This window comes from Hyperoodon ampullatus, assembly GCF_949752795.1.
Source record: "Hyperoodon ampullatus genome assembly, chromosome: 15".
In the NCBI taxonomy this organism is placed as follows: Eukaryota; Metazoa; Chordata; class Mammalia; order Artiodactyla; family Ziphiidae; genus Hyperoodon; species Hyperoodon ampullatus.
Window position 1 is genome coordinate 42,775,141 of NC_136928.1, and position 27,139 is coordinate 42,802,279.

Consider the following 27,139-nt stretch of genomic DNA (forward strand, 5'->3'; position numbering starts at 1 on the left):
CCCAGAAGAGCATGTCAGCAAGTACATGCCATTCAGAGTAAATTACAGAAATAAAGGGAGATTAGATCATCTGCAGGCATGAAAGAGGGAGTGATCAACTCAACCCATGGAAGAGGAATGCTTCAGAGAGAGTGACCCTGGAATCCTGAAGGTTGGGAGTTCACCTTGATAGAAATCAGGAAAGAGCATTTCAGGGGATGATAGCATGGAATGTAAGGGTGAATTTGCAATGGTTCACTTTGTTTGGAATATAGCATTAGGGCATTTGAGAGGAACGATTGAAAATTGGGCTGATAAGAGGACCCCTTTCTCTGCCCTGTCATCTCTTTCCAACTTTACTTTCCTCTGCCCAGTTGAGATACAGGACAGAGCTACAAGTCCACTGTCTAAGCAGATGTTCAGTATGGAATGAAACCACTATCCCTGTTTTACAGCCGAGAAAACAGATGCTCAAAGAAGTTAGGCAACATACCTTATTTCTTTCTCTCTCTCTGTCATTGTATTATGTTTCTCTTAAAACTATGTTGGACAATTAAAACATATACCTTCTATATTCTAAGGTGAATTTAAAATCTTACTCTTTAGATCAAGAGGACTTAGAGACCCTTTTGAAAAGTCTACGAGAGGGACTTCCCTGGTGGCGCAGTGGTTAAGAGTCCACCTGCCAATGCAGGGGACACAGGTTCAATCCTGGTCCGGGAAGATCCCACATGCCGCGGAGCAACTAAGCCTGCGCTCTAGAGCCCGTGAGCCACAACTACTGAGCCCACGTGCCACAACTACTGAAGCCCTCACGCCTAGAGCACGTGCTCCTCAACAAGAGAAGCCACCTCATTGAGAGGCACGTGCACCTCAATGAGAAACATGTGCACTGCAATGAAGAGTGGCCCCTGCTCACTGCAACTAGAGAAAGCCTGCATGCAGCAATGAAGACCCAATGCAGCCAAGAGTGAATAAGTAAAATAAATAAATTTGTAGAAAGAAAAAAGTCTGTGAGAGATTGGATTTCTTGATGGTGTAGCATTTCTTTGTAAATATTCATAAAGCAGGGCTTCCCTGGTGGCGCAGTGGTTGAGAGTCCGCCTGCCGATGCAGGGGACACGGGTTCGTGCCCCGGTCTGGGAAGATCCCACATGCCGCGGAGCGGCTGGGCCCGTGAGCCATGGCCGCTGAGCCTGTGCGTCCGGAGCCTGTGCTCCGCAACGTGAGAGGCCACAACAGTGAGGGGCCCACGTACCGCAAATAAATAAATAAATAAATATTCATAAAGCAAAGATGCCATTCTTTTTCTGAAAAATAATTGACAATTCAAACATTTTAGATGCCCAGTTCAATGATTTTTAGTACATTCACAGAATTGTGCATCCATCACCACAATCAAATTTAGAATATTTTCATTTCCTCAAAAAGAAACCCAAAATAAATAAGATGGAAAAGAAAAAAGAAACCCACACCCCTAAACCATGAATCCCATTTCCTCCCAACCTCCCCAGACCTAGACTAAAACTAATTTACTTTCTGTCTCTATAGATTTGTTTCTTCTGGACATTTCATATAAATGGAATCATACAATATGTGGTCCTTTGTGATAGGCTTCTTTAACTTAGCATGTTTTTCAAGGTTCATCCATGTTGTAGCATGTGTCAGCACTTCATTCTTTTTTATTGCCAAACAATATTCCATTGTGTAGATACACCACATTTAATTTATTAAATTATCAGTCGATGGACATTTAGGTTGTTTCTATTTTTGGCTATTATAAACAACAGTGCCATTCTGCTGCTGTATTTATGTTATTTTTATTATACTAGCTTATGGATGTGATTAGCTTTGCAAATATTTGTCACCAAGGAGCCTGGTTCAGGGTGAGTTTACCACTTCCTATAGTGTAAATCAAGGTGGAGGTAAACATGGGTGCTTTTGGTATATGGGTAGTGTTATGTATGTGTAACCTGCGGGGGAAGCCTCAAGTATAATACACAGAGAGAATTTTTCTCTCGTGATTCCTAAGTGGGATCATGGTCCATTTCAACCATTTAATTTCTGAATAGAAGAGAGTAGAGCTAATAACTTAGACCCTTACCAGTTGAGTATGATTTTTCCAAAGTCCCTTCCTGGGGAATTTAACATTCTAAGAAGGGATGAATTCAGGACAAATAATTACAAAGCACAAAACAAAAGTACCTTGAAGAAATCTTGAGAAATCTCTTCCTAAGTGAAAGAAGGATAGGAAGAAACTTTTGGATTTAATCTTACAGGATGTTGCAATTCAAAGACCATTAAATTGTGCATAATGTACAATCCTCTTTTGCCAGACAGAGAAGTTTCCTGATTGTACTCTTGAGATATTATGAAGCATTTCTAAGGCTGCTATTAAACTAGAGAATTGTGAATTGGTAGGTTTTCAAATAAGTTACTCCAGACCTCAGTCTGGTCTAAAGCTTCCTGTTTTTACAATTAACTCCTCATGTTTCTTAGTTGAGTGTGTGTGTGTGTGTGTGTGTGAGCGCGCGTGCGCGCGTGCATGTATAAAACCTAAAGATAGACGAGGAAGCATCTGGGGCCATCTGGTTCTAAAGGGGAATCCAGATTTCTGTGAGGTCTAGCTACTAAATGTAAAGAGGATAAACAATGTATCTTATACAACTCCTGTGCTAACCCCTCAGTCACTACTGTCCAAAATGCCCTTAACTCATAGTTGGTGTTAAACTTTATAGGTTTTTCATTTATGAATGAAGCAGGTTGGTCTGTCTTAAGATAAATCATGTTATAGTCAATGAACACTTCCATGTTGTTTAGCGAAGCTTCTGAGGGATTACAAAGAAAAGTGGACATGTCAGGCATTGGGCTGTTCCTGAAAGCAATGCTTCCTTCTTGGTGCCTGTTCACTCTTTGTCCGTGTTTCCAAATAAAGGATTGTGATTAAGAAAGAGTCATCAAGAGCAGAACGAAAAAATTGCTAGCAACCAGGATGACCCAAGGCTTGTGTACTGGCCAGGGCAATACAAGATTCTACTCTGTATACCACCTGGCAAAGTGCCACATGAATGCATCCTAATTTTAATTAAGATGATTTCTCTGTTCTCCAAAGCAAGAGTCCTTCTCCTGCAACTGAAGTAAGAGAGGTTACATTTCAAGTTTTTTCCCTCAAGATTCTTAATTTGAGGGGAATAATGATGAAAACAACACCAATAACATTTATAAAGCACTTACTATAGGTTGCCATTTAATTTAACTCTATTAATTTAACTCTGCTTTACACATGAAGAAAGGGAAGTGCAGAGAGGTTGAGAGACTTGCCTAGGCTCACACAGCTGGTAAGTATCAGAGCCTGGATTTGAATCCCCCAGAAGACTCTAGAACCCAGGCTCTCAACAACGTAATTAAGAAATTGTGCTGTTCTTAATTCAGTGTTATGATAAAAACATTTTTTTGTTATTTTTGGCTGCGTTGGGTCTTTTTTGCTGCCTGAGGGCTATCTCTAAATGCGGTGAGCGGGGGTTACTCTTCACTGCAGTGCATGGGCTTCTCATTGTGGTGGCTTCTCTTGTTGCGGAGCATGGGCTCTAGGCGTGTGGGCTTCAGTAGTTGTGACACACAGGCTCAGAAGTTGTGGCTCGCAGGCTCAGTAGTTATGGCACACGGGCTCTGTGGCATGTGGGATCTTCCCGGACCAGGGCTTGAACCTGTGTCCCCCGCACTGGCAGGCGGATTCTTAACCACTGTGCCACCGGGTAAGTCCGACAAAAGCCGTTCTACTGCTAATTTAAAATATAAGTACTCAAAGTAGATGTAAATGTAAGCAGCACACACTGTAAAACTATAATACTATATTTTCTCAAAAAATATTTGTTTTCCATGTCATTCTGTCCCAGGGAAAAGGTTTTTATTTTCCTTCAAAATGAGGAGGACTAACATTTGATTTTGCTGGGGAACTGTTAAAATTACTTTGATGGTTCTAGTCGTGCACAGCATTGAGATTTATGACAAATATGTAATCTGTTTGTCACCCAACTTGGATGACTTCCAAATGTTTCCTCTTAGTAGCTCTTGATTTTGTTTGGATTTTTTTCAATCACCAAATACTCAAACAACAATGTCTCAATCACGTTTGCTCCAGTTAGGGAACACCAACAAGTTGAAAGACAGCTTTGGTTATTTAAAATCCTACTACATTCACTTGCAACTTTGAAGAACATGCATGCTTTCATGGACTGGACTTTTTAAAGGAGAAGAAGACAAAAAGGAAAACAAACGAGTTTGCGGCCCAAGTCCCTCCTTTGCTATTTACTGCAGTGAGTTTTCCTACTCCGTTTTGCTGGCGAAAGCACGCTCAACAGATCAAATCAAACTGTCTGAAAAAGGCTGTCTGCATCCCTCATGTTTAAAAGAGAGGGATTTCGTTCCCTTTCCTTCACACATCAAAGAAGGCACTCGAGGAGGAAGTAAACCATAATTAGGCATGAGCAAGGGAGCAACAGACCCCTTCCTCTCCTTTCCCTATCCCCGCCCCCCAGGCCCTGGCAATAGTCCGGGGCGCGAGCGAGTCGCGGGCCACCGAAGCAGCCGCAGGGAGCGCGCGTCCACGCCTCGCCCACCGCCAAGATCTGGGCGGCGGCGGGGCCGGCCCAGGGGCGCGCGCGCTGCGGAGCGCGCTCATGCAGCGGTTTTCTTCTCCCACAATCCAGAGGCTGCGGCGCGGGAGGGGCGGGGAGTCGGCGGAAGGATATGGGCGCGGAGGGAGCAGCGCGCCCCTTTGACGGCGGGCTGGAGGCGCTGGTTGGGCGGCGGAGAGCGGGGTGTGATGCGGCCGTGCGGTTCTGAGGCCGTTACTCTGGCTCCTCCAGAGAGGGCGGAGAAGGAGGAGGCTGTAACGCGGCGGTGATTTTGTGCCAGGGCTTCCCTGAGGCGCACTGAAAAGGCTGGCGGGGCTCGGGAAACTGGGGGGTTAGGGACATACATTCAAGCCCCCACCCCCTGGGAGGGGAAGGGGGCAGGCGGCGAGGCTCGGGGTCGGCGGAGGGATGGTGTGCGGTCGGTGAGAAGGGGCGAGCCCTGTCAGTCGTTGGTGAGGGGCTGCGGGCAGGGGAGGCTCCGCGGGTCAAAGCGTCTCCATGCCCACTGGTGGGTGGAACGTGTGGAGCGGAACGCGGAGGTCAAGCCTGACGGCCGCTCGCAACCCTTAACGTGGTATCTAACGTGGGATTTCATTTAGCCCACGGGGGGATTAATTCATTGGGGGCAGCCTCGCTGGTCTGGCTCCTCCAGGAGCTGGGCAACCTTGACGGGCTTTTTGTCTTGCTGCTCCAACCCCTTCTCCCTTCCTCCTCCTCCTCCAGATGCCTTTTCTCTGCCCCTCCTCGCCCGGTACAGACATTTCCAGGGCAGGCTGCTGCTCGTGGCTGCTGTCGAAGCCACTTCTCGGGATTTCGGCTCGTTTCCCTCTGGGGTGTTTTTTGAGGAGGGAGAGTTTTTCTCCCCTCCACGATGGGATTTTCTTCCCGTGCCAAAATGGACTTTCATTGATTTCTACTTACTTCTTCAACGTTTAGTGACCAATTCCCTAGGGTTATTTTTGTGGTAGTTCCTTTTTTCAAGTACATTCTCTGTAAAATGGAGAACGAGATTTTTACTCCCCTTCTGGAGCAGTTCATGACCAGCCCCTTGGTCACTTGGGTAAGTGGGGTGTTATTTATTGTATATTTTGCTGCATTATTTGTGGCTGCAGAGATGGAGGTGGGCGTTCGTGTCGTGATGATCATCATTCTGTTATAGGTTAAAACGTTTGGACCTCTGGCTGCAGGAAATGGGACCAACCTGGATGAATATGTGGCTTTGGTGGATGGGGTGTTCTTGAACCAAGTCATGCTCCAAATGTAAGTGTTCTTTTTTTTTTTTCTTTCTAGGCAACTTTTTTTTTTTTTAAACTTGCATACTGTGAACTTAGAGGCTTTATGTTTTAAGATCCTAATTTAGTTTTTTGGCGAGAAAAATTAAGGTGGTTTAAGAATTGGACCTTGAAAGGAGTGATAATCTTACATACCCAGCCCATTTATCACAAGCCAGTAATTATACGTGTTAAAATTGTGAAACTTTAATTTTTCATTCTGCAAATCATGTATTGTCACTTATTGTCTTCAGTGTTGAAATCCAAACCACATTGTATCCTCTTTGATAATTTGGTAAAATGAGGAGGGGAATTAGTTTCCTAAGGGGGGAAAAAGGCTTTACTGTGAAGTTATGTGCTTGGTGCAGAAATGTTTCTTATTAACCTTTGTGTCTAAAAATAAATGGCTCAAAATTTGAAACTGGTGAAGTAATAACAGATTTCAGAGGAAAGAATTTCAAACAACAGTTCTGATTGGTGAGGACTGTTGCTGTAGGAAGTACTTTAAATGCATATAATAACTAAAGTCTGATTAGGTGATTTATTGTGTGAATTAGTAGATTAATATTTGGGGAATCATTTTAAGGTATTCTTAGAGCTAGTTTTGAAATGCAGGTGGTTGAAATCTTGATGACAACTGGCTAATGATTTAGTAGGCAAATCTTTGTCTTTTATGTTCATGATATTGGGTTTAATTTAAGTAGGAAAGTGATTTTGAGGTGTCAATTGAATATCGAAATCATTGGTAGCTGGATCAGTGAAATCAAAGCTCCATTTTTATCATAGTTATTGTAGTATATGTGCATTCTCAGCACATCAGTGTAGTGAATATTACAGTTGTGCTTAAAGTAATGTGTATTTAGCCTTATTTGTTTTGAATACAAACATTACAAGAGTAGTTTGGAACTTTGAATTTTAAGACATTCTTATGTTTTATATGTTTGGGAATCTAGTACATTATTAATAAATAATTGTTACCAGAGAATAAATCTACTGTTAATAGACTAATAAGCTAACATGTAAATGATCAATTCTATATATTTTTTGGTATTAGTTTTCTTTTTAGATTTTGCTACTTAAAAGAAGGTATAAGTCAAATCCATAAATAACTGTTCCACTGGTAAACTTATCAGTCTGTGTACTCAAAGAGACTCGTAGTCTATATGCTCAAGGAGATTTTTGTGCTATTTTTCATGTATGTGTTGATCCTACAGGGAAGTGTTATACTACTACATGGTTTCCAAAAGTGTTTTGTGTAGGCACCCAAAGAAATATATGTTATCTGAATGTGTATGTATATTTTTCTTCTTAAAGAAGGAAAAGGGAATGTAGACATTAATTATTTCCAGGGATAATAAATATATTTTGGGCTGCTCTCCCATGGAACTATCTTTAATCTTTGAAATATCCCACTATTTCCCAAGCAAAATGGTAGAATAATTAAACTGACTTCTATTTTAGGGAACACAAATGACAGGAAGGGTAGCCATTACAGTAGATACTCAGAACTTGTTCCCCTGTGTCTCTTTTCTTGTTTGTTTTTAGACAGAAGATTGTGAATTTGTATGCTGAACCCTAAAAAAACAGGTGTGCTCACAAAAATAGGAAAATACATTACTTTAGTTTTCCCCTGTAATGGTTTTTATTTGAATGATTCTTTTTCCAGAAAATACTTAGATTTTTTGAATCCTAAATTGTTAGCCAAGGTGCTAAAAACAGACACTTCAGCTTGTTTCCACTTTGGGTACAGCTTTATACTTAAAATATATATGTGTCTATATTTGGAAAGTAATGATGTTCCAAAATAGTGGTTGCCAGGTTGTTTTTTTGGGAGGAGTAGCTCCATTCCAAACCTCAAATCTGCTTCTGTTTTCAATTCCACCTCTCAGTTTCTTTAAAAGTTTTTTCAGTGTCCTAATTCTGTTCTGAATGACCTATATAAATTAAAGGAAAAGAAAATTTAAAAAAGGAAGACGTATGTTTTAGCTTTTTAAAAACTTTCTTTCTAAAATAAGATCAACACAAATTACCTAATTATTTACCAAATAGGGCAACAAAATACACATTGTTTTGAAAGCAATGTTTTACTAATTTTGAAATCATTAAGATTTCTGTTAAGCACTTTGCTCAAATTAATGTTTGATTTAATATACTCTATTAAATTGTCAGTTGAAATTGTACCCAGTAAGTTAACCTAAAAGTTAGCTTCAGTCTGAGTAATTTCTAGATTACATTTGGTTATAGAATTTGTGAGCGAGAACCATTTGTAAATGCAGCATGTGTATTTTTCTTCATGTTTCTTGTGCTTGGAGTTCATTGAGCTTCTTGGATCTGTGGTTATGTAGTTTTTATAAAATTTGGAGAAATTTTGGCCATTATTTCTTTAAATATATATCCTTTCTTTGCCTCCTTTCCTCCTTTTGGAAGTCCAATTATATGTATATCAGGCTGCTCGATGTTCACTGATATACCATTCAATTTTTTTTTCAGTCTTTTTTTCTCTGTTTCACTTTGGATAATCTTGCTAAATTCATTAATCTTTTTTTCTGTAATGTTTAATCTGCTGTTAATCCCATCCAGTGTATTTTTCATTTCAGATACTGTAGTTTCATCTCTAAAAATTCAGTCCTTTTTATATCTTCCCTGTGTATAGATTTCATGCTTTGTCTTTTCTGTAGCTTCTTGAACATGTAGAATACAATAATAACTGGCTTAAAGTTCATGTTTACTAATACTGTCTGTGCCATTTCTTGATTGGTTTTGATTGATTTTTTTCCTCATTATGGATTGTGTTTTCTTGCTTTTGCATACCTGGTGATTTTTGATTAGATGCCAGACATTTGAAAATTTACTTTGTTTTTGGGTGCAGGATATTTTTGTATCCCATTAAAAATATTCTTGAGCTTTGTTCTGGAATGCAATTAAGTTACTTGGAAACAGTGATCTTTTCAAATCTTGCTTTTAAGTTGTGTTAGGCAGTACCACTTTGCCTTGTTGCACTGTTGAGGCAGAACCCTTCTGAGTACTCTGGCTGGTGGGAACAGGAACTAGTCCTGGACCTGTGTGAGCTCTGGGTGGTGTCCCTGTAATCCTTTTTGGTGGTTCTTTCACTGTCCGTGTGTAGTTTCCTCACACGTGTATACTTATATAAGTACTCAGCTGAAGACTTGAGGGATACCCTGTGTAGATCTCTGGATCTTTCTGTGCAGCTCTCTCTTAGGTACTCTGCTTTGTATATGACAGTCACCGTGCTGTCTCCATACTAAATTCTGTCTCCTCAACTCAGGGAGACCACTGTGTGTGCTCTGCATAGGTTCCCCATTCCTGTTCTGTGGCCTAGAAACTCTTTCGAGGCAGTAAACTGGGGCAATTGTAGGACTTATCTTGTATGTTTACCCCTTATCAGGGATCTACTGTCCTTTGTTGCCTGATGACCACTGTTTTGAAAAACGCTTCATATGTTTTGTCCTTTTTTTTCCCCCAGTTGTTTCAGGCAGGAGGGTAAATTTGGTTCCTTTTATTTCATGTTGGCTAGAAGTGGAAATCTGTTTATATACTTATAATTACATTTTTGCCCTGCCAGTCTTGTGTTCCTGCTTTCAGATGTGATATAGAATTTTGTTTAGGATCCTTATGGTAGAATTTTTTTTTGTCTAAAGAGTTTTTTAAGAGTAAGAATATTGGTTAGTTTAGTGACTCCGGATTTGGTATTTTTGACCTAGAATTTGGAAGTAACGAGCTGACTTCTTCTTGCCAGTTTATGACTCTGCCTTATAATTTCAGAGTCTGTTCACTGATTTGGGATTCAGTGTATTCAGAGATGAATCCTGGATTTCATTGAGTAGCTCCTGAATCAAAGAATCTCTGTAAGAGCTTGTGACATGGCATCAGTTCTCTTTAACTAATGGGAAGAGGAAGCTATTTAGAGATGGGCCAGCTCTTCTGCATGCTGCAGGGCATTTTCCTACTTCAACCAAATGAAATCTTTTTTCCTCAGTGCTAGTTATCAGACATAGGGCTTGGTGACAGTGAAGTGGAAATAATCATTTTCCTGTTTGAGATGTCATGCAGTTTTGCAACCAATGTAGAATATTACTTGCTATGAATTTTTAAGGAATTTGTGACATTGTAGTTGATTTCATAATCCTAGTCATATTACCTAAGCAGTTGAAAATATGGATATATTATAGTTTTAAGTACAGAAAAATTGTTAATAGTATCAGAACAATATTTGGAATTACTTTCTATGATTCAACCCCATTAGATAGCTACAGAAATCTCTACTTGAATAATGTAGTAATTGTGATATACTTGTCATGGCATTTCTTCTTTTAGAATCTTGAATTTGAAGGTACTTTAGAAATCATCTATGAAAATCATTCTTATATGACACATGGTCATCCAACTTCTGCTTAAGTGTTTCCTGAGAAACAGCTTCATAAAGTGTACCTAAAGGAGCCATTTAATAGAGGAAGTTGACTGAGAAATCTTCCTTCATTCTATCAGTACTTAAGATTCAAAAATAGATTGTGCTAACTTTATGACTATAATAACCCCAAAGTGACTTATAAAATATATAAGTTGTCTTACCAGGTATGGCATTAACTCTGAATTTTGGTGTGGTCTTTCTCATACAATTTTTGTTTAGTTTTATTTCACTTTTTTTTTTTTTTTTTTTGCCACGCCACGCGGCATGTGGGATCTTAGATCCCCAGCCAGGGATCGAACCTGCGCCCTCTGCATTGGAAGCCCAGAGTCTTAATCACTGGACTGCCAGGAAAGTCCCTGTTTTGCTTCTTTAATAACACACTCATGATGTAATCAGAGTTGCTGTCTTACTACCAGGTTTTGTGATTTACCTCCCAAACATTTCTCAGATGTGTCCCTGACTTTGGGATTAATGCAGTAGCCCCTGACTGATTTTCTTACCTTTGGCTTGCCCCCCTTCAGGTTGTCTCCTCATCTGTGATCACGTGAAATTTCCTAAAACACAGATTTTATCATGTCACTCCTACCTTTAAGATGTCTCAGTAGCTTTCTTCTGCCCTCAGAGTAAACTCATTACTTGAGTGTCTAGACTCCTTTGAGGTCTGGCTGCTCCCTAATTCTCTATTTTCATCTTTGCATGGTACCAATCCTCAGTGCATAGCCTAAGATTGAGCAAACTTAGAGTTCCCAAAGACAAGCTGTGTTCTCATATGTCTCAGTGCCTTTCTAGACACTCTTCCCTTCCTTAGAACACTCTTTCACCTTCTTACTATTGCTTTCTTTAACTTCGCTGCCATTCCCTGGCTCATCCTAGGCATAGTACTCCTCCTTGTGCTTCCCTAGGACCCTATATATACCTTGGTAATAGCAGTTCTTGGTTAGCTAGACTCTACTGACTAACCTGTGAATTTCTTGAAGCCAAGGACTTTATCTTTTATTTCTCTGTTCCAAGCACAGTGCTTGACACACAGTAGGTTCTTGATACACTTATCTTGAATGAATGAATAATAGAGAGGCTGTGTGGTAAAGTGGAATGAATTTGGGCTTCGAATTAGATGGAGTTGGTTTCATTTCTCTCACACACACACACACATGGTATGTGACCTTAAACAATTTACTTGACATCTCTAAATCTCAGTTCCTACATCTCTAAGATGGGAGATAATGTTTCCTTCCTGGAGTAGACATAATCTCTACTAAGGCAGGGAAAGTATCTGTTTTCTGTTTTGTTGACCACTGTATCCCCAGTGCTGGTTTTTGTCATTATTATTATCCTGTGCTATACCATACCTAGATATTTATGTTTCCTCAAACAAGTCATGATCTTTCACAGCTTGGTTTTGTATGATCTCTATTGGTGTCATCTCACTTCTCAATTTTCTCATTTATAAACAGGATAAAAAGAGAATCACAGGGTTATTATAAGAATCAAATAGAATGATTTGTGCACAATGCTTAGCATATAGCAAGTGCTCAATAAATGTTAGCTGTTGATATCTTTTATTTCTATTAAAATAATTACTTTCCCCTAGACTGTTTCCCCTTTTTCTGCCTAGCAAATTCTTCCTCATCCTTTAATACCCTGTGAAGTCCCTTGGCAGAGTTAATTACTCTCTCCCCTATGATCCCTTATCTACATTTACTAAATTGATAAAGTGGTATTATTACTAGAGAGTTAGCATTTGGAGGCTAGAGATTTTATGTTATGAATCACCAGCACTTAGAATAGTGTGTGGCATGTATCGCCAGCACCTAGCATAGATTTGGTGCATCATAAATTTTCAGTAAATGTCAAAGGAATGAATGAAGATGTTTTATAATTTTATTAATTTTCAAAATTCTGAGGATACTCTCTAGTTTAGTATTGTAGAATTTAGTTTGTTTTCCTTTTTAGTTTGTCTTCTATTTCTCCTTCTTTCTTTTGTTTTCCCTCTGTCCCCTTATTTATTTTAATTACCTTCACTGGATCTTTTCCCCACCTGTGTTATGTCTTGCTGAGGTGAGGTGGTAAGAACAGTGTCATAGTCCGTGGTTCTGTATGGTATTAGAATATACAGAGCCTTCAGTTTGGTTTCCCGTAACTTTCTTGATGATGTTCAACATACTGAGATTTTTGTCCACAGCCTTACAGTTAAAATTCAAATAAAGAAGTTGTGGAATTTAGAATTCATAAAGTCACAGTTTTGTTTCAGAAGAGGTGGGTCCCAACCTCCTGTCCCCATCCCTGGCTCTGTCTAGCACCAGAGAGGTCCTCTGTGCATGCCTGTGGACATCTTGCATGCATGCCTGAGGTCCAGGCTCTTGTACTCCCTACTCCAAACAGCTGCTCCTTGGCCCAAGGATGTACACATCTGTAGCATAGTCCATCCCAAGGACAGATCTGGGAAAGAGGCCTGCACAGGTCCTGAAATTGGGTTAGAGGTATTTAAACAAGAAATTCCGTAGTTCCAGTAAATGGAGTGTCATCAAGAAGGAGGGGTGTATGGGTATGTCCTCTTGTTTCCATGGACTTCTTGCCCAGTAGTGAGGGGCATATGCTGAGGAAGGCCAGAGTGGGGCTCAGGGCAGAGATCTCTTCTGCCAGGATCTATAGATACAGTACTTAGTGAGAAGAATGAAGGGATGGTTCATTCAAAGATCAGTTCATTCATTTAATAGTTTCTGAGTGCTTACTATACAACAAAGTCTATATGACAAACTGCTAGTTGCTGGGGATGTGATGCCGAGTAAGACATGGTCTTTGCCCACTAGTAAGAGAGACAAGCTTGTAAACAAATTGCAGTGTGACATATGTGCTATGTAGTGGAATTATGTTCTTGGTATACTGTTGGCACAAAGAGAGCGGTGGAAATGGTGGAAAGGCTTACATGGTGGAAAGGCTTCTTGGAGGAGAAAACATTTGAATTGGGACATAAAAGTTGAGTAGGAGCAATCGGGTGAATAGGAGTCACAAATAGTGGGAGTAGGAGGAAGGACATTTTAAGTAAAGAAAATAGCATGAAAATGTGAATAAAAATGGAGGAATTGGGGAACTGTAGGATATTTTATATGGCCAAAGCAGAGATTGTATGCTTTTTGCACATGGGAAATGAATTTGAAGAGGTGGAGAGTGGGGAGCTGTCCTTAAGATACCATGTTGGAAGATTGAGTTTTTTCCTGTGGAGATGTATATTCATTCAGGTCCTCTCCAGAGAAACAGAACCAAAAAGATGTGTGTGTGCGTAGAGAGAGAGAGACAGAGAGAGTTAGATTTATTTTAAAGAATTGGCTCATGAGATTGTGGAGGCTTAGTCCAAAATCTAATGGAGTGGGCCTGCGTGAACTCAGGGAAGAAATGCACTGAGTTCAAAGGCAATTTTCTAGCAGAAGGTCAGTCTTTGTTCCATTAAGGCCTTCAAATGGTTGGATAAGGCCCATCCACATTATGGAGGGCCACTTTAAGTAATCCACTTTACTTAAAATCCGTTGATTTAAATGTTAATCTTGTCCAGAAAACACCTTCACAGAACATCCAGAATAACATTTGACCAAATATCTGGGCACTGTGGTCCATCCAAGTTAACACATAAAATTAACCATCTTAACTAGTGTTTCTTTAATTGGGTCCTCAGGTGTTCTTGGGAGTCTTTAGGAATTTTTATTTTAAAAATATTTTTTATTTTTGGCTGTTTTGGGTCTTTGTTGCTGCACACAGGCTTTCTCTAGTTGTGGCAAGTGGGGGCTACTCTTTGTTGTGGTGTGTGGGCTTCACTTTGCGGTGGCTCCTCTTGTTACAGAGCATGGGCTCTAGGCTCATGGGCTTCAGAAGTTGTGGCTCACGGGCTCTAGAGCGCAGGCTCAGTAGTTGTGGTGCACAGGCTTAGTTGCTCCACAGCATGTGGGATCTTCCTGGACCAGGGATCGAACCCATGTCCCTTGCGTTGGCAAGCAGATTCTTAGCCACTGTGCCACCAGGGAAGTCCCTCCCACCAGGGAAGTCCCTCCCACCAGGGAAGTCCCCAGGAATTTTAATGTTTGTGTTTTCATGTCAGTAATTTAAATTCTTCTTCAAGGGGTAATAATAAATTTCTTTTGCAGTGATAATTCACAATTGAAAGATTTTTTTTTTCATAGACTAAGATTAGTTTCTCAAGCCATTTTTTCAAACAGGGGTCTTTGACTCTTAGGATGTCTATGGACAGATCCTCAGAGATTCTTGATAATTCATTTCTTTAAAAGGTGTCACTCACTACTTTACTCCAGCTTGAAAAACAGTAATATAGGCTACGGAACATTGGAGGAATTGAAACAGATAGCATTTGCATTTTAGAAGGACTGATGTTGGTGCTGATGAGGTCCAGAACAGAGATAGAAACTGCACTGATGTAGAAAGGATATGGAAGAGAGATAATGCTGACATGGTGGGACTTGGTTACAAGTTTGGTATGGAGCACAAGAGAGGGGTGTGTCTAGGATGATTATCAAGTTTTTTACTTGGGTGAAGAATGGATGGTAGTGCCTTTTTAAATAAGGCATTATGAAAAGTTGAGGGGAGGGGAAATATAGAAAATAATTTTGAGTTTATTTTGGAATGTCTGGTGAGCAGTGAGAAATATCTTTTGGGCAGGTGGATATACATAGGTCTGGTGCTTAGAGGAGAAAGGTTTAGAATAGAGATAGAGATATCGGAATTCGCTTTTAAGTTTGTAATAGAAACTAAGGACATAGGTGTCAAAAAAATACACAAGAGGGCCAATGACATAACCTAGGAGACTGCAACATTAAAAGGCTGGAGGTTTGAGGAAAGTGGACAGTTTCACAAGGCTGCTGGGAGGAAATCACAAAGGGAGTCAGTTAATAGATGAGCACAAGTATTGTCATGAGGGTTGATGGCTTATTTGAGGTTTGGAAACCACACATTCAGTCAGCATGGTTGAATAACTTACCAGGGATGCTTAGCACTCAGAAACTGACAAAAAGATCTGTGGAGTTTATTCAAAATTGGGGATTGGTATGTATTATAAATGTGGGATGGGAACATTTTCAGGTGGGATAGTTGAAACGAATAGAGTGTGAGCATTAAAGTGAGGAGGAAAGTGAGTGTCATTGGGGGAGGCTGATAGAGTAGAGTTTGCAATAATGAAGGAAGAGTAGGTTTAGAAGGAGTGAAGAAGTGAGACAGAGTGGTATGTGATGTTGAGGTCAGAGGGCACTTTCAGAATTTGAGATTTTGGAGGTTGCAATTCTGAATGGTGATTTAGGTCCACAGTTAGACCATGGTAATGGGTGGATAAAATGGGATAGAGTGAAGATAACTAAGGTTGAGAAGGAACTTATTTCCTTATTCTTTATGAAGCTATGATCTCTCTTTTTTTAAAGATTTAATTTTATTTATTTTTTTATTTTTGGCTGTGTTGGGTCTTTATTGCTACACGTGGACTTTCTCTAGTTGTGGTGAGTAGGGGACTACTCTTCGTTGCGGTGCATGGGCTTCTCCTTGTGGTGGCTTCTCTTGTTGTGGAGCACGGGCTCTAGGTGTGCGGGCTTCAGTAGTTGTGGCGTGCAGGCTCAGTAGTTGTGGCTCGCGGTCTCTAGACCCTAGGCTCAGTAGTTTTGGTGCATGGGCTTAGTTGCTCCGCGGCATGTGGGATCTCTGGACCAGGGATCGAACCCGAGTCCCTTGCATTGGCAGGTGGATTCTTATCCACTGCACCGCCAGGGAAGTCCCAAGCTATGATCTCTTGATTACCACTATAGGTAGACGTAAGTACTTTGAATTAAAATAGAAAGCTGGACAATACATAGCTCATTTTAACAATGTTATAATTAAAGAAAAAAATAATAGTAGGTAAAGAAGACCAGTAATTGGAACTTTTATTAGTATAATCTGTGTATTAAAAATGAAACTTTGTGAAACATCTCAATAGTTTTTCAGGAAAATTTTTAAAATGATGTATTCTTAATGTAACATACTTTCCTAGTGAGAGGTAGAAAAAAATTTTTGAACTTCACATTACCATTGACAACATGACTGTTTCCTTTCCCTTGGGTGATAAAGGACCAAGGATGATGGTTTAGTTTTAGGTGTTGAGTCTTAGTCACTGATTAAGACCTGGATTATTACAAAGTTGTGGAGGATGAGAAGTGGAGAAAGACCAGTGGAGGTAATACTCCAATCCATTTTTGCCGAGACTGGTTAAGAAAGGGTAAACCACAATAAAATCCTAGTTAATTTGAATGTTCAGTGAAAATGGAGTGTTGTTTACTCATAATTGAAGGCTAATTTAATTTTCTCCAACTGTTTGTTTAAAATCTTTGTAAATGAATTAAGCTATTGATATATTTCTACCTCTGTGAATAGAATATACATGTGATGATTCATAATCTTCAGTATCTCATTTTATTGTTTTAAACTTAAGTATTTGTGTTAGGTATTGAATGTATGTAACTGACCAATATGAATCTATAGTGAATGGTGAATGATCCCAAGCATGTATTTGAAAATAAATCTCTGGTTATTAGCTTTTTTCCTTCTTTCTTTAATTTATGTGAGTTTTACATGTTTCTTTTCAGTGAGTGTGTATGTGTGTGTGTGTATTTAGCAGGTGTAGATTAGGGAACCCTACTGTTTATAAGTTAGTTAGAAGTTTGGTTTAGCTTCAAGGGTTATGGATAATCAGGGAAGCCTAAATAGGGAGGAAGCTAGATTTGATTCAAACCTTGTAGAATGATTGGACTTGGTTGCCATAGATGTGAGGAGGGTGTTTTAAGCTAGGGAAGCAGCTTGAGGAAAAAGCATATTATGTATATTTATTATTTGGGAGATGGTGAGGGGACTAGCCTTAGTAGAGGATCCATGCTGGAGAACCAGAGCAGGCCAGCTTATGGGAAACCTGAAAATTAACTACAGGTAGTATAAATTAGGCTGCATATGGCAGGCATTGGAGCCATTTAAAATTCCTTATTAGAGAATTAGAAGTATTATTTTAGGAAAATAACTTTGGCATTCGTTTGCAGAATAGGTTGAGTATGGAATTTGTTTGTTTATTCCATTTATTGAGCCTATACTATTGGGTTAGCCAAAAAGTTTGTTCGGGTTTTCATAAAATGTTATGCAAAAACCCAAACAAACTTTTTGGCCAACCCAATATTTACAGTATTGTAAGTACTGAGAATTATACCAGTGAATCAATGGAATAATTCTATCAGTGCTTGATGAACAGGTAAGGAAGATAGATGGTTAGTAATGGATGTCATTTATGCTTTTGGTGTTGAGGTCCTAGATCAGGGTGAGCTGTATGATTGGAGGAGCAAATTCAAGAACTACTGCAAAAGAATTGGTGGAATTCTAGGTATAGTGTGTGAAAATGAAGAATGAAAGATGATGCCAAGGTTAAAGCTGAGTAGACAGACTATATTTAAAATTATATACTTATAGGAAAAGTGATGTGAAGTTTGGATACTATTTTGCATGAAGAAATAAGGATATTTAATTTCTTTTTATTTTTCATAACTTGCAACTAAAACATTTAAATGTATAAGATAGTCATGTGTTTTGACAGTGATGCCTAATTTTGTATGAGAAACATTTCAATTGCTGTGTGTTTGTGCTCTTGTTTAAATTCTCATTACTATTAGTTAATGCATATTTCATCTATGAATTTATTTAGTAAAATAGTTTTAGGATGTGTTATTACAATTCTTTTGGGCTTTTGGAATGCTTTAAAGTCTACATTTATGGGATATAGCTTATGTAGGAGATTTAACAATTCTCTGAAAATTAAGTTACTTTTTCTTTTTGGCCGTGCTGCACGGCTTGCAGGATATTAGTTCCTCCCCCAAGGACTGAACCTGGGACCTTGGCAGTGAAAGCACTGAGTCCTAACCACTGGACTGCCAGGGAACTCCCATATTGCATTTTAACTGTTTAGAATTTAGTGCTCATTATGGCATACTTCTGTTAATTGTGAGGATTTAAAGTTTTGTCTGTGCTAATAGAGGTTAAAACAGTGTTTCAGAGTTTAGGTAGTGCTGTCTTCAAATTTTTCTGTTACCTGAGAATATTCATATAATTACTCTGTTTTGCACATTATTCTGAAGACATAGGCTGTTGCAGAGTTACTTACTCTGGTCTTCTTTGCGTAGTTCTCCAGAGTTTTGTTTGTTTGTTTGTTTATTTGTTTGTTTTTTGCGGTACGCGGGCCTCTCACTGTTGTGGCCTCTCCCATTGTGGAGCACAGGCTCCGGACGCGCAGGCTCAGCGGCCATGGCTCACGGGCCCAAATGCTCCGCGGCATGTGGGATCTTCCCGGACCGGGGCACGAACCCGTGTCACCTGCATCAGCAGGTGGACTCTCAACCACTGCGCCACCAGGGAAGCCCTGTTTGTTTGTTTTTAATTCTATTTAAAAAATTAAATTCTTAAATTTATAGAGAAATTAAGCTCATTATTTATTGAGTATTGCACATTTTTCTTTTGAACATCCCATTATTCATGAACTTTGCTGTTCCCAGTCACTTTTAACCTGTTCTAAAATCTTAGGTAATCTGTTCCTCTATTAAAAACTAGTGACCCATTTTATTAAATTGGATGTCCCCAAAACAGTTTATTCCTCCTGGGCCATTTGTAGACCATCTTGCCTATTAATCATTCCTTACCTCCCTATTTGTGTGTGTTTCTTCTAACTTGGTTTTCAGTTGATCACATCTTTTTCAATACTACACTTGTTTTACGTGTGGCTATTTTTTCTCTTCATTTTACTGTATTTTTTCTTTCATTTCTGTCTGTCCTTACCAGTGCCTTTTAAATAGGCATCTATTATTTTGCTTTTAATTAGTGGGCTTATAATGAAGTTAGCTTGTGATCCTTTCGGATCACTTTTATGGTGTCCTGAAAAGGACATATTAAACCAATATTGTTTAATAGAATTCTGCTCTTTATAGAATTCATATTCTTAAAGTTACCCTTAGAGTTATGGGGGCTATTTTTTTTAATATTAGAAGAACTGATGATGAAAAAGTGTTTTCTTATCAAATTTTAAAACTTTTTACTTCAGGTAAGATTCTATGATTATGTATTTTAGTTCATTAATTAGAAGAGATTATACGTTGGAAAATACTTTTTAAACTTTTTCCTCATTTTAGAGGGCTTTATTGCTTCTCAAAAATGACAGTGATACCTGTCACTGATAATTAATCAAGTGAACTATTTAAATTACCCTAGGAGGGTTTATGGACTTCAGGTTAAGTATCTTTAGTGAATCAGTAGTGTGGGAGTGAAAGCCATACTGGTTAATAAGTCTGTCACTGATCAAGGAAAATACCTAACTACATATCAGCTCAGTTTGAGATTTCTTGAGTCTCTAGGACTGACTGGATCTGGAGCATATACTGCCCTAGGATACTGATTTAAAGAAACGTCTGTGACCCCTTTTTTTTTTTTTTTTGCGGTACGCGGGCCTCTCACTGTTGTGGCCTCTCCCGTTGCGGAGCACAGGCTCCGGACGCGCAGGCTCGGCGGCCATGGCTCACGGGCCCAGCTGCTCCGCGGCATGTGGGATCTTCCCGGACCGGGGCACGAACCTGCATCCCCTGCATCGGCAGGCGGACTCTCAACCACTGCGCCACCAGGGAAGCCCTCTGTGACCCTTTCTTAAGGCTTAAGGACAGTGGGTGAAGGTTCCGTCACCAATCAGTGATGCTCGTTGGTGCTATATAAACAATTTTTGTTTCAGTGACTGGCCATGTGGTTAAGGACAGTGGGTGAAGGTTCCGTCACCAATCAGTGATGCTCGTTGGTGCTATATAAACAATTTTTGTTTCAGTGACTGGTCATGTGGTTGACCACTGAATAAATGAAGATTCTGTTATTTTATGAAGGCACTGATAAGCATAATACTAAGTCCTCTGGTTTCTATAATCAAGAACAGGAGTTGATTTGCCTAATACAGTGGTTCTCAAAGTGGGATCAGCAGACACCTGGGGGTCTGTCTGGTTCTCTGTCAAGTCAAAATTATTTTTACAATAATATTAAGATGTCATTTGCCTTTCTTGCCTGTGTTGCAAAAGCAATGATGGTATGAAAGCAAAGGTGGGTAAAACTGCAGACATCTTAGCATGAATCAAGGAGTAGTATGAAGTTGTGCTGGTAGTCATTGTATTCTTCACACTTGTGGTTAAAAAGAAATCCAGCTTCACTTTAAAGTGCCCTTGATGAAGCAGTAAAAGTTATTTTATTGAATCTTGACCCTTGAGTACGTGTCTTTTTTTTTTTTTTTTAAGGCGGCTCCACATGGCATGCAGGACCCTAGTTCCCCGACCAGGGATCAAACCTGCGCCCCCTGCATTGGGAGCGCATAGTCTTAACCACTGGACCGCCAGGGAAGCCCCCCTGTGTGTGTCTTTTTTACATTCTGTAGGAAAAAATGGGAAGTATGCATAAAACACTTATGTTGCCTAATGGAATATAATGATTATCTCAAGAAAAAGTACTCATGATTTTTTGAGTTGCAAGGCCGAACAAGTCTGTTTTGTGGAACACTGTTTTTTTTTTTTTTTGCGGTACGCGGGCCTCTCACTGTCGTGGCCTCTCCCGTTGCGGAGCACAGGCTCCGGACGCGCAGGCTCAGCGGCCATGGCTCACGGGCCCAGCCGCTCCGCGGCATGTGGGATCCTCCCGGACCGAGGCACGAACCCACGTCCCCTGCATCGGCCGGCGGACTCTCAACCACTGCGCCACCAGGGAGGCCCGGAACACTGTTTTTTATTTATTTATTTATTTTTTTACTTTGGCTGTGTTGGGTCTTTGTTGCTGTGCGTGGGCTTTCTCTAGTTGCGGCGAGCGGGAGCTACTCTTCATTGTGGTGCGAGGGCTTCTCACTGCGGTGGCTTCTCGTTGCGGAGCACGGGCTCTAGGCGCGCGGGCTTCAGTAGTTGCTGCACGTGGGCTTTCTCTAGTTGTGGCAAGCAGGTGCTACCCTTCATTGCAGTGCGCGGGCTTCTCATTGTGGTGTTTTCTCTTGTTGTGGAGCACGTCTAGAGTGCAGGCTCAGTAGTTGTGGCGCATGGGCTTAGCTGCTCCGCAGCATGTGGGATCTTCCTGGACCAGGGCTCAAACCCATGTCCCCTGCACTGGCAGGCGGATTCTTAACCACTGCGCCACCAGGGAAGCCCTGGAACACTGTTTTTACTCGAGAGAATGACTGACAGACAAACCATAGTTATTCAGGCTTGAGTATTCGGCATTTTTTCAAAAATGAATAAAGTGAGCCTATCACTTCAAGGAAAATAACTGATACTATGTTTGTCAGTGATAAAATTGAATTATAGAAACCATGAGCATGGTAGCTTCTCAATATTTAAAGACTTTTCTAATGAGATTGGAGGTGATAAAAATCAATGTAATTTAAAAATATTGAATAATAAAATGTGCAGCATTTGGAAGATCGTATAACTCAATGAACCAATTTTCAAAATGACCAGTGCTTGATAAGAAATCATGCGTATGTAAAAGATCCATTCAACACGCCAGATAAACCAACGGATTTTAATGTATAACAGTAAGAAAAGTTCATTGATAAGGGCTTCGGATTCCAGATTTCGTCCAACCTTTAAAAAAAGTACCACTTCACTGAATTTTGGTAGTATTAAAGAAGAATATCAATAATTATCTGAAAAGGCTATTAAAATACTCTTCCTTTTTCTGATTGCATGTTTATGTAAAGTCAACTTTTTTCATATACTTAGACAAAATAATGTATCACAACACATTGAATGTAGAAACAGATTTAAGAATTCAGATGTCTTCTATTAAGCCGAACATTAAAGAGATTTGAGATTTACTAAGTTATGAAAGAATGTCACTCCCCTCTAAAATTTTTACTGTTTTTGAAAAAGATAGCTACTTACCATAAAAATGCTCTTTATGTTAACATATGAGTTTGTTATTTTTAGATGGACTAATAAATTATTTTTTACTTCTTAATTTTAATTTCTAATATAGTAAATATAGATAGATGTAACTCACATAAATAAAAGTTCCTTAGAGTTATCAGTAATTTTTAAGAGTGAAAAGAGGTCTTCAGGGGACTTCCCTGGCGGTCCAGTGGTTAAGACTTCGCCTTCCAATGCAGGGGGTGTGGGTTTGATCCCTGGTCAGGGGGTAAAGATCCCATATGCTCGTGTCCAAAAAAAAACAAAACATAAAACAGAAGCAGTGTTGTAACAAATTCAATAAAGACTTTAAAAATGGTCCACATCAAAAAAAATCTTTTAAAAAAAAGAGTGGAAGAGGTCTTCAGACCGAAAAGTTAGAAAACTGCTAGACTAATATTTGAAGGGCTCATGTTGGCTCATTCTAAGAAGTAAAGGGTAGATCTTTAGTCATTTTATCCAATTCAGATAAAACCAGAGTTAAGTGTATTGGATTTTTATTCTGTTTGTGTCCATTTGCAATTTTTAAATCAAATCATTAGTTCTGTTTATTCACTGTTAAATCAGTGAATATCATGCTGTACTGCTAGTCCAATCTTGGGCTAACTAGAAAATGTCAGATATTTTCTTCAACTTTCGAATCTTAAATTATGTATCTTAAATTATGAGAATGTACAGAAGGGTGCTGGGCTGTGTCCATAATGTCTATGTGGTAATTATGTAGCACATACCTCTCCAAGAATGACTATTCAGTCATTGTGAAGATCAAATTAGTTAACATATGTGAAAATATTTTGTAGATATTTAAAAGATTATATATTAATATTAGGTTTTATTGTTGGCCTTTTGGCCATCATGCACAATGATTGAGCTTGTGAGAAGGGGGAGATACTACTAAGGTGAAGGGATACTTTTTTTAAAACCACTTATTTCCCTGATATCTTACTACTTGGATAACCCTAAATGTGATGATATTTACCCAGTTAATAATTTTTCATAAAGTTATCATATTGGTATATGTACATTTGAAGTCAGATATGCAAATAACTTACTTATTTCAAAATGTTTCGAGGTGACATGTAAATACTATGCGGTTATATGTTTCATAATATAAAATATCTCAAAAAATGTTTTAAAAACCCTGTATACAACTAGCTTTAAATTAGGATGGCATTATCAAAAACATGAGCACATGTAGTTGTTAAGCACCAACACTAAACAGATGGTTCAAGAGGATACATAAGAGGTTTGAAGCCTGGGTAGAAGAGCATAAAGCCATTAACACTATCAGATTTCTGTTTCTCATAGATATTAGACAATAAATAAGTAAAGATATAATCCTTGGTTATATAAGGATCAAATCTTAGAATATTAGTGTTGCAGAATTACTGTCTTTTCCTTCCTCTTTTACTCTAATTTAAAAATTACTGTATACAATGGTAGATAATACTATAGCCTGTTTATTGAAATTAATGTACCTTGTCATAAGTAGGTCATTTATAAATGTGAAATTTCTTGAGGCTGTCTTTTACTGCCATGTTGCATTTAACTTCTGGTTGGACAGATTTGAGCTATATTGCTAGGCTATTTGCCTCTAAAGCATTTTTCAGTTTTCATCTTATAAGAGGAAATGGTCGATTTGAGATTATGTTGGCTTAGAAATAGTTGTATATAATTAGAAAGGTACTTGCTCACCTATCACATGTGTATCATTCAATAGCTCATCTTTTATTTTAAAAAAAGATCTTTCCAAAGATAAAGTCTTTTTTTTTTAAAGTATGCTTTCAAAAAGAGCTTAGTCTGGAGCCTGTGCTCCGCAACGGGACAGGCCACGGCGGTGAGGGGCCCGCAAACCGCAAAAAAAAAAAAAAAAAAAAGAGCTTAAACAAAACTTCATTAATTATGATTGTCTATTCTGAATTAATCTTTGTTTAGCATTTTAAATATTAAACATGAAGAAAAGACAGGATATTTAGAATACTGAGTAGACTACAATTTCTTTATAGAGAATTCTGGACTCATTTTATACCAAGTGTGTTTAAATTTCTATATTGTAACTTTTACTGTGTAAAGAAATAAACCTTAAAATACATGCAGGAATGGAGTGCTTTCTGTATTTACATAAAATGCATACTTTTTACAGAAGAAATGTTTTATATTGTTTTATTTTCTTATGCATAGTCTCACACATCTTACGACCCTCAGTCTCTAGCATTGAATCTCGCATATATAGCCTCATATTTTTCCCTAGAAGTAAATGAAATAGACAGGCTTCATGAAACAGAATTTTTTGTGGGTGTCTTTTCCCTCTTTAAAAAAATGTTTTACATGGTTAAAAGAATTAGTTAATACCAAAAGGTTCATAATGAAAAACAGCAATCCCTGCCCTAACTTACATCTCAGTTCTGTTCCCCAGAGTAAAAACTTTTAACTTTTTTTTAGCAGTTTCTTCTGTCACTTAGCCCCAAAGATAGTGAAAAAATGCCTACCCTAGTATTTATTTTATTTTTTTACCCTAGTATTTCTTGGTTTATCCCTTTTAGGCATTATCTACTGACTTCCTGATAATGGTAGGTGAGATTTTAGCCTTTTTTATGTCCCATCTCTTTATTTTCTTACCCTGTCCTTCTAATTTGTTTCTTTATTATAAGTTTAGTGAAATCAGTAATCAGTATTCACATATAATGTTTCCTTCAGAGGCAGGTAGTGTATCATTATTACATTTTTCTTTTTTAAAAAAATAGTACTTTCCTAAAGTTACTAATTTTCTTTATCTTGGTTTTTTTTTTTTTTTTTTTGGCTGCTTTGGGTCTTTGTTGCTGCGTGCGGGCTTTCTCTAGCTGTGGCGAGCGGGCTTCTCATTGCGGTGGCTTCTCTTGTTGCAGAGCATGGGCTCTAGGCATTCGAGCTTTAGTATTTGTGGCACGAGGGCTCAGTAGTTGTGGCTCTTGGGCTCTAGAGCGCAGGCTCTGTAGTTGTGGCGCATGGGCTTAGTTGCTCTGCGGCATGTGGGATCTTCCCGGACCAGGGATCGAACCCGTGACCCCTGCATTGACAGGCGGATTCTTAACCACTGTGCCACCAGGGAAGTCCCATAAAGTTACTAATTTTCTTGATTTGCATAATTTTCAGTAAATCCATCCTTAAGTGTTCAACTGTTTTTCATGGGAGTTGAGATTAAGACTTTTCAGGCAGTTTCACCTGAGGGAAGTCCCTCTCACATAAAGAGATCATGTTCTTGGAGTCAAAGGGCCTGTTTTCATGATCCTAACATATGTCAGTATGACCCTAACTCAAGTTAAGCGTGAGTCAAATGGGAAACCCAAGCCTAGTAATCGAAAGTTTGTTGCTCTCTAGGTCCATAACTAGAGTGCTTAGCAGTTACTTTTTTCTCAGATTTCTAAAGTAATTTCATCTGATATCCTTAGTATATAAAAGCTGAACTGTTCCCTCTTTTTATATTCAGAATTGTTTCGATTGTTATAAACAAACTTTCTCAGAGGCTGAAGAAACTTAATATAAAACTTACAGATTGTTTTTTTTTTTGTAAAAAAAAATTCGTAAAAGATTTTGAACAAACCGAAATTCTAAATTCTTAAAACTTGCTAATTCTTAGAAGAGCTTTATGCAAAGGAGACTATAGGCCTTTCTGGCAACTGAATAAATTTTGAAATATCATATGAGGAATGTTGGACATAAAATTTTAAAAGAAACTTTAGGACTTAATTTAAAAAATCACTTTAAGAGCACAGAGAAACTTGGTAACAATTCTGTCAGGGCAAAGATAATATTTACATTATAAAATTTATTAAAGTGGGAATGAAATCACACGTGTTTATTGGGATGTTATACATCCATTCCAAAGTATAATCCAAATTATATATTTTCATGTAACAATGGGCTTGCACTGTAAACTTGTACAGTTTTTTTAGTTTACATACCTCTTCAGTAGTAATATCAAAACTAAAATCTTTTTTAAATATTTGTCATCAGGATTAAATACCTAGGTTTTTTAATAAAATATTACTGTAATGAACTGGAAGGGGGAAGGAAATGAATATTCTTTAGTTTGATTAATCACTATGAAAACAATTAGGAATATGCTCAAACAATATAATAGAAACAATGATTTATTGTATACGTGCATTTTATAGATAACATTGCCGAAACCTTTTTCTTTCTGTCTTTTCTTTGTTGTCCTGAATGATAAGAGAAAAGGTTGAAAGAGAGAGAGTAAAGGGAAAAAGTTGTAAGAGCCGAGGCAAATTACTACTTTGGACTTCAATTTTCTGACTTATAGTGAAACTAGATAATCTCTAAAGTATTTTTTAGATCTAAATGTTATCATTTAGGAGATAGTCATGGGTGAGAGGTAATTTAAAGGAATTCAAATATAGAGTAAGGAAAATGGAAATAAAAAGATGGAAGAAGACTAGAGAGAAAAGATATTTACTGAATGTCTGTGATTCCAAATGAAATTTACATAACCGTAGTATACCTAACATTTTACTAGGGTTATTCCTACTTTCTTTTCCCAGTTTCAAACAGACTTTTCTCCACAATGATAGCATGACTAAACTAAGCTCTTATACGTTAAGTAATATAGCCACAGTATGTACTCAGTGAGGATTTAACTTACTGACAGAATATGTACCAAGTTGATTACATAAAACAGGATTTTCCCTTCAGCTCTCTGAATTTTTAACCATGACCTGCTGACCACGCTGTGGTCTTTCCTCTGCCATGACATGTGATCTGACTGCTGCAGTACAGTCTCCTTGTTTTTGTAAGTAACTAGTTCTGGGTGATACCTTTACCTAAGAGACCCACTTTTCCACTTATACTGTCATTTGC

General features: G+C 38.6%; 1 protein-coding gene across 5 annotated transcripts in view; it reads left to right on the plus strand.

Moving 5' to 3' along the window:
* Positions 1 to 5,613: 5,613 nt before the first annotated feature.
* Positions 5,614 to 27,139, plus strand: part of CCDC88A (coiled-coil domain containing 88A) — a gene marked incomplete at both ends in the record, with an annotated part of 120,787 nt that continues 99,261 nt past the window's right edge. For all 5 annotated transcript variants that reach the window (XM_079720460.1, XM_079720462.1, XM_079720461.1 and 2 more), the window contains 2 exons: positions 5,614 to 5,676; positions 5,776 to 5,876. In XM_079720460.1, coding sequence (XP_079576586.1) covers positions 5,614 to 5,676; positions 5,776 to 5,876 — 164 coding nt within the window. The remainder of the gene's footprint in view (positions 5,677 to 5,775; positions 5,877 to 27,139) is intronic.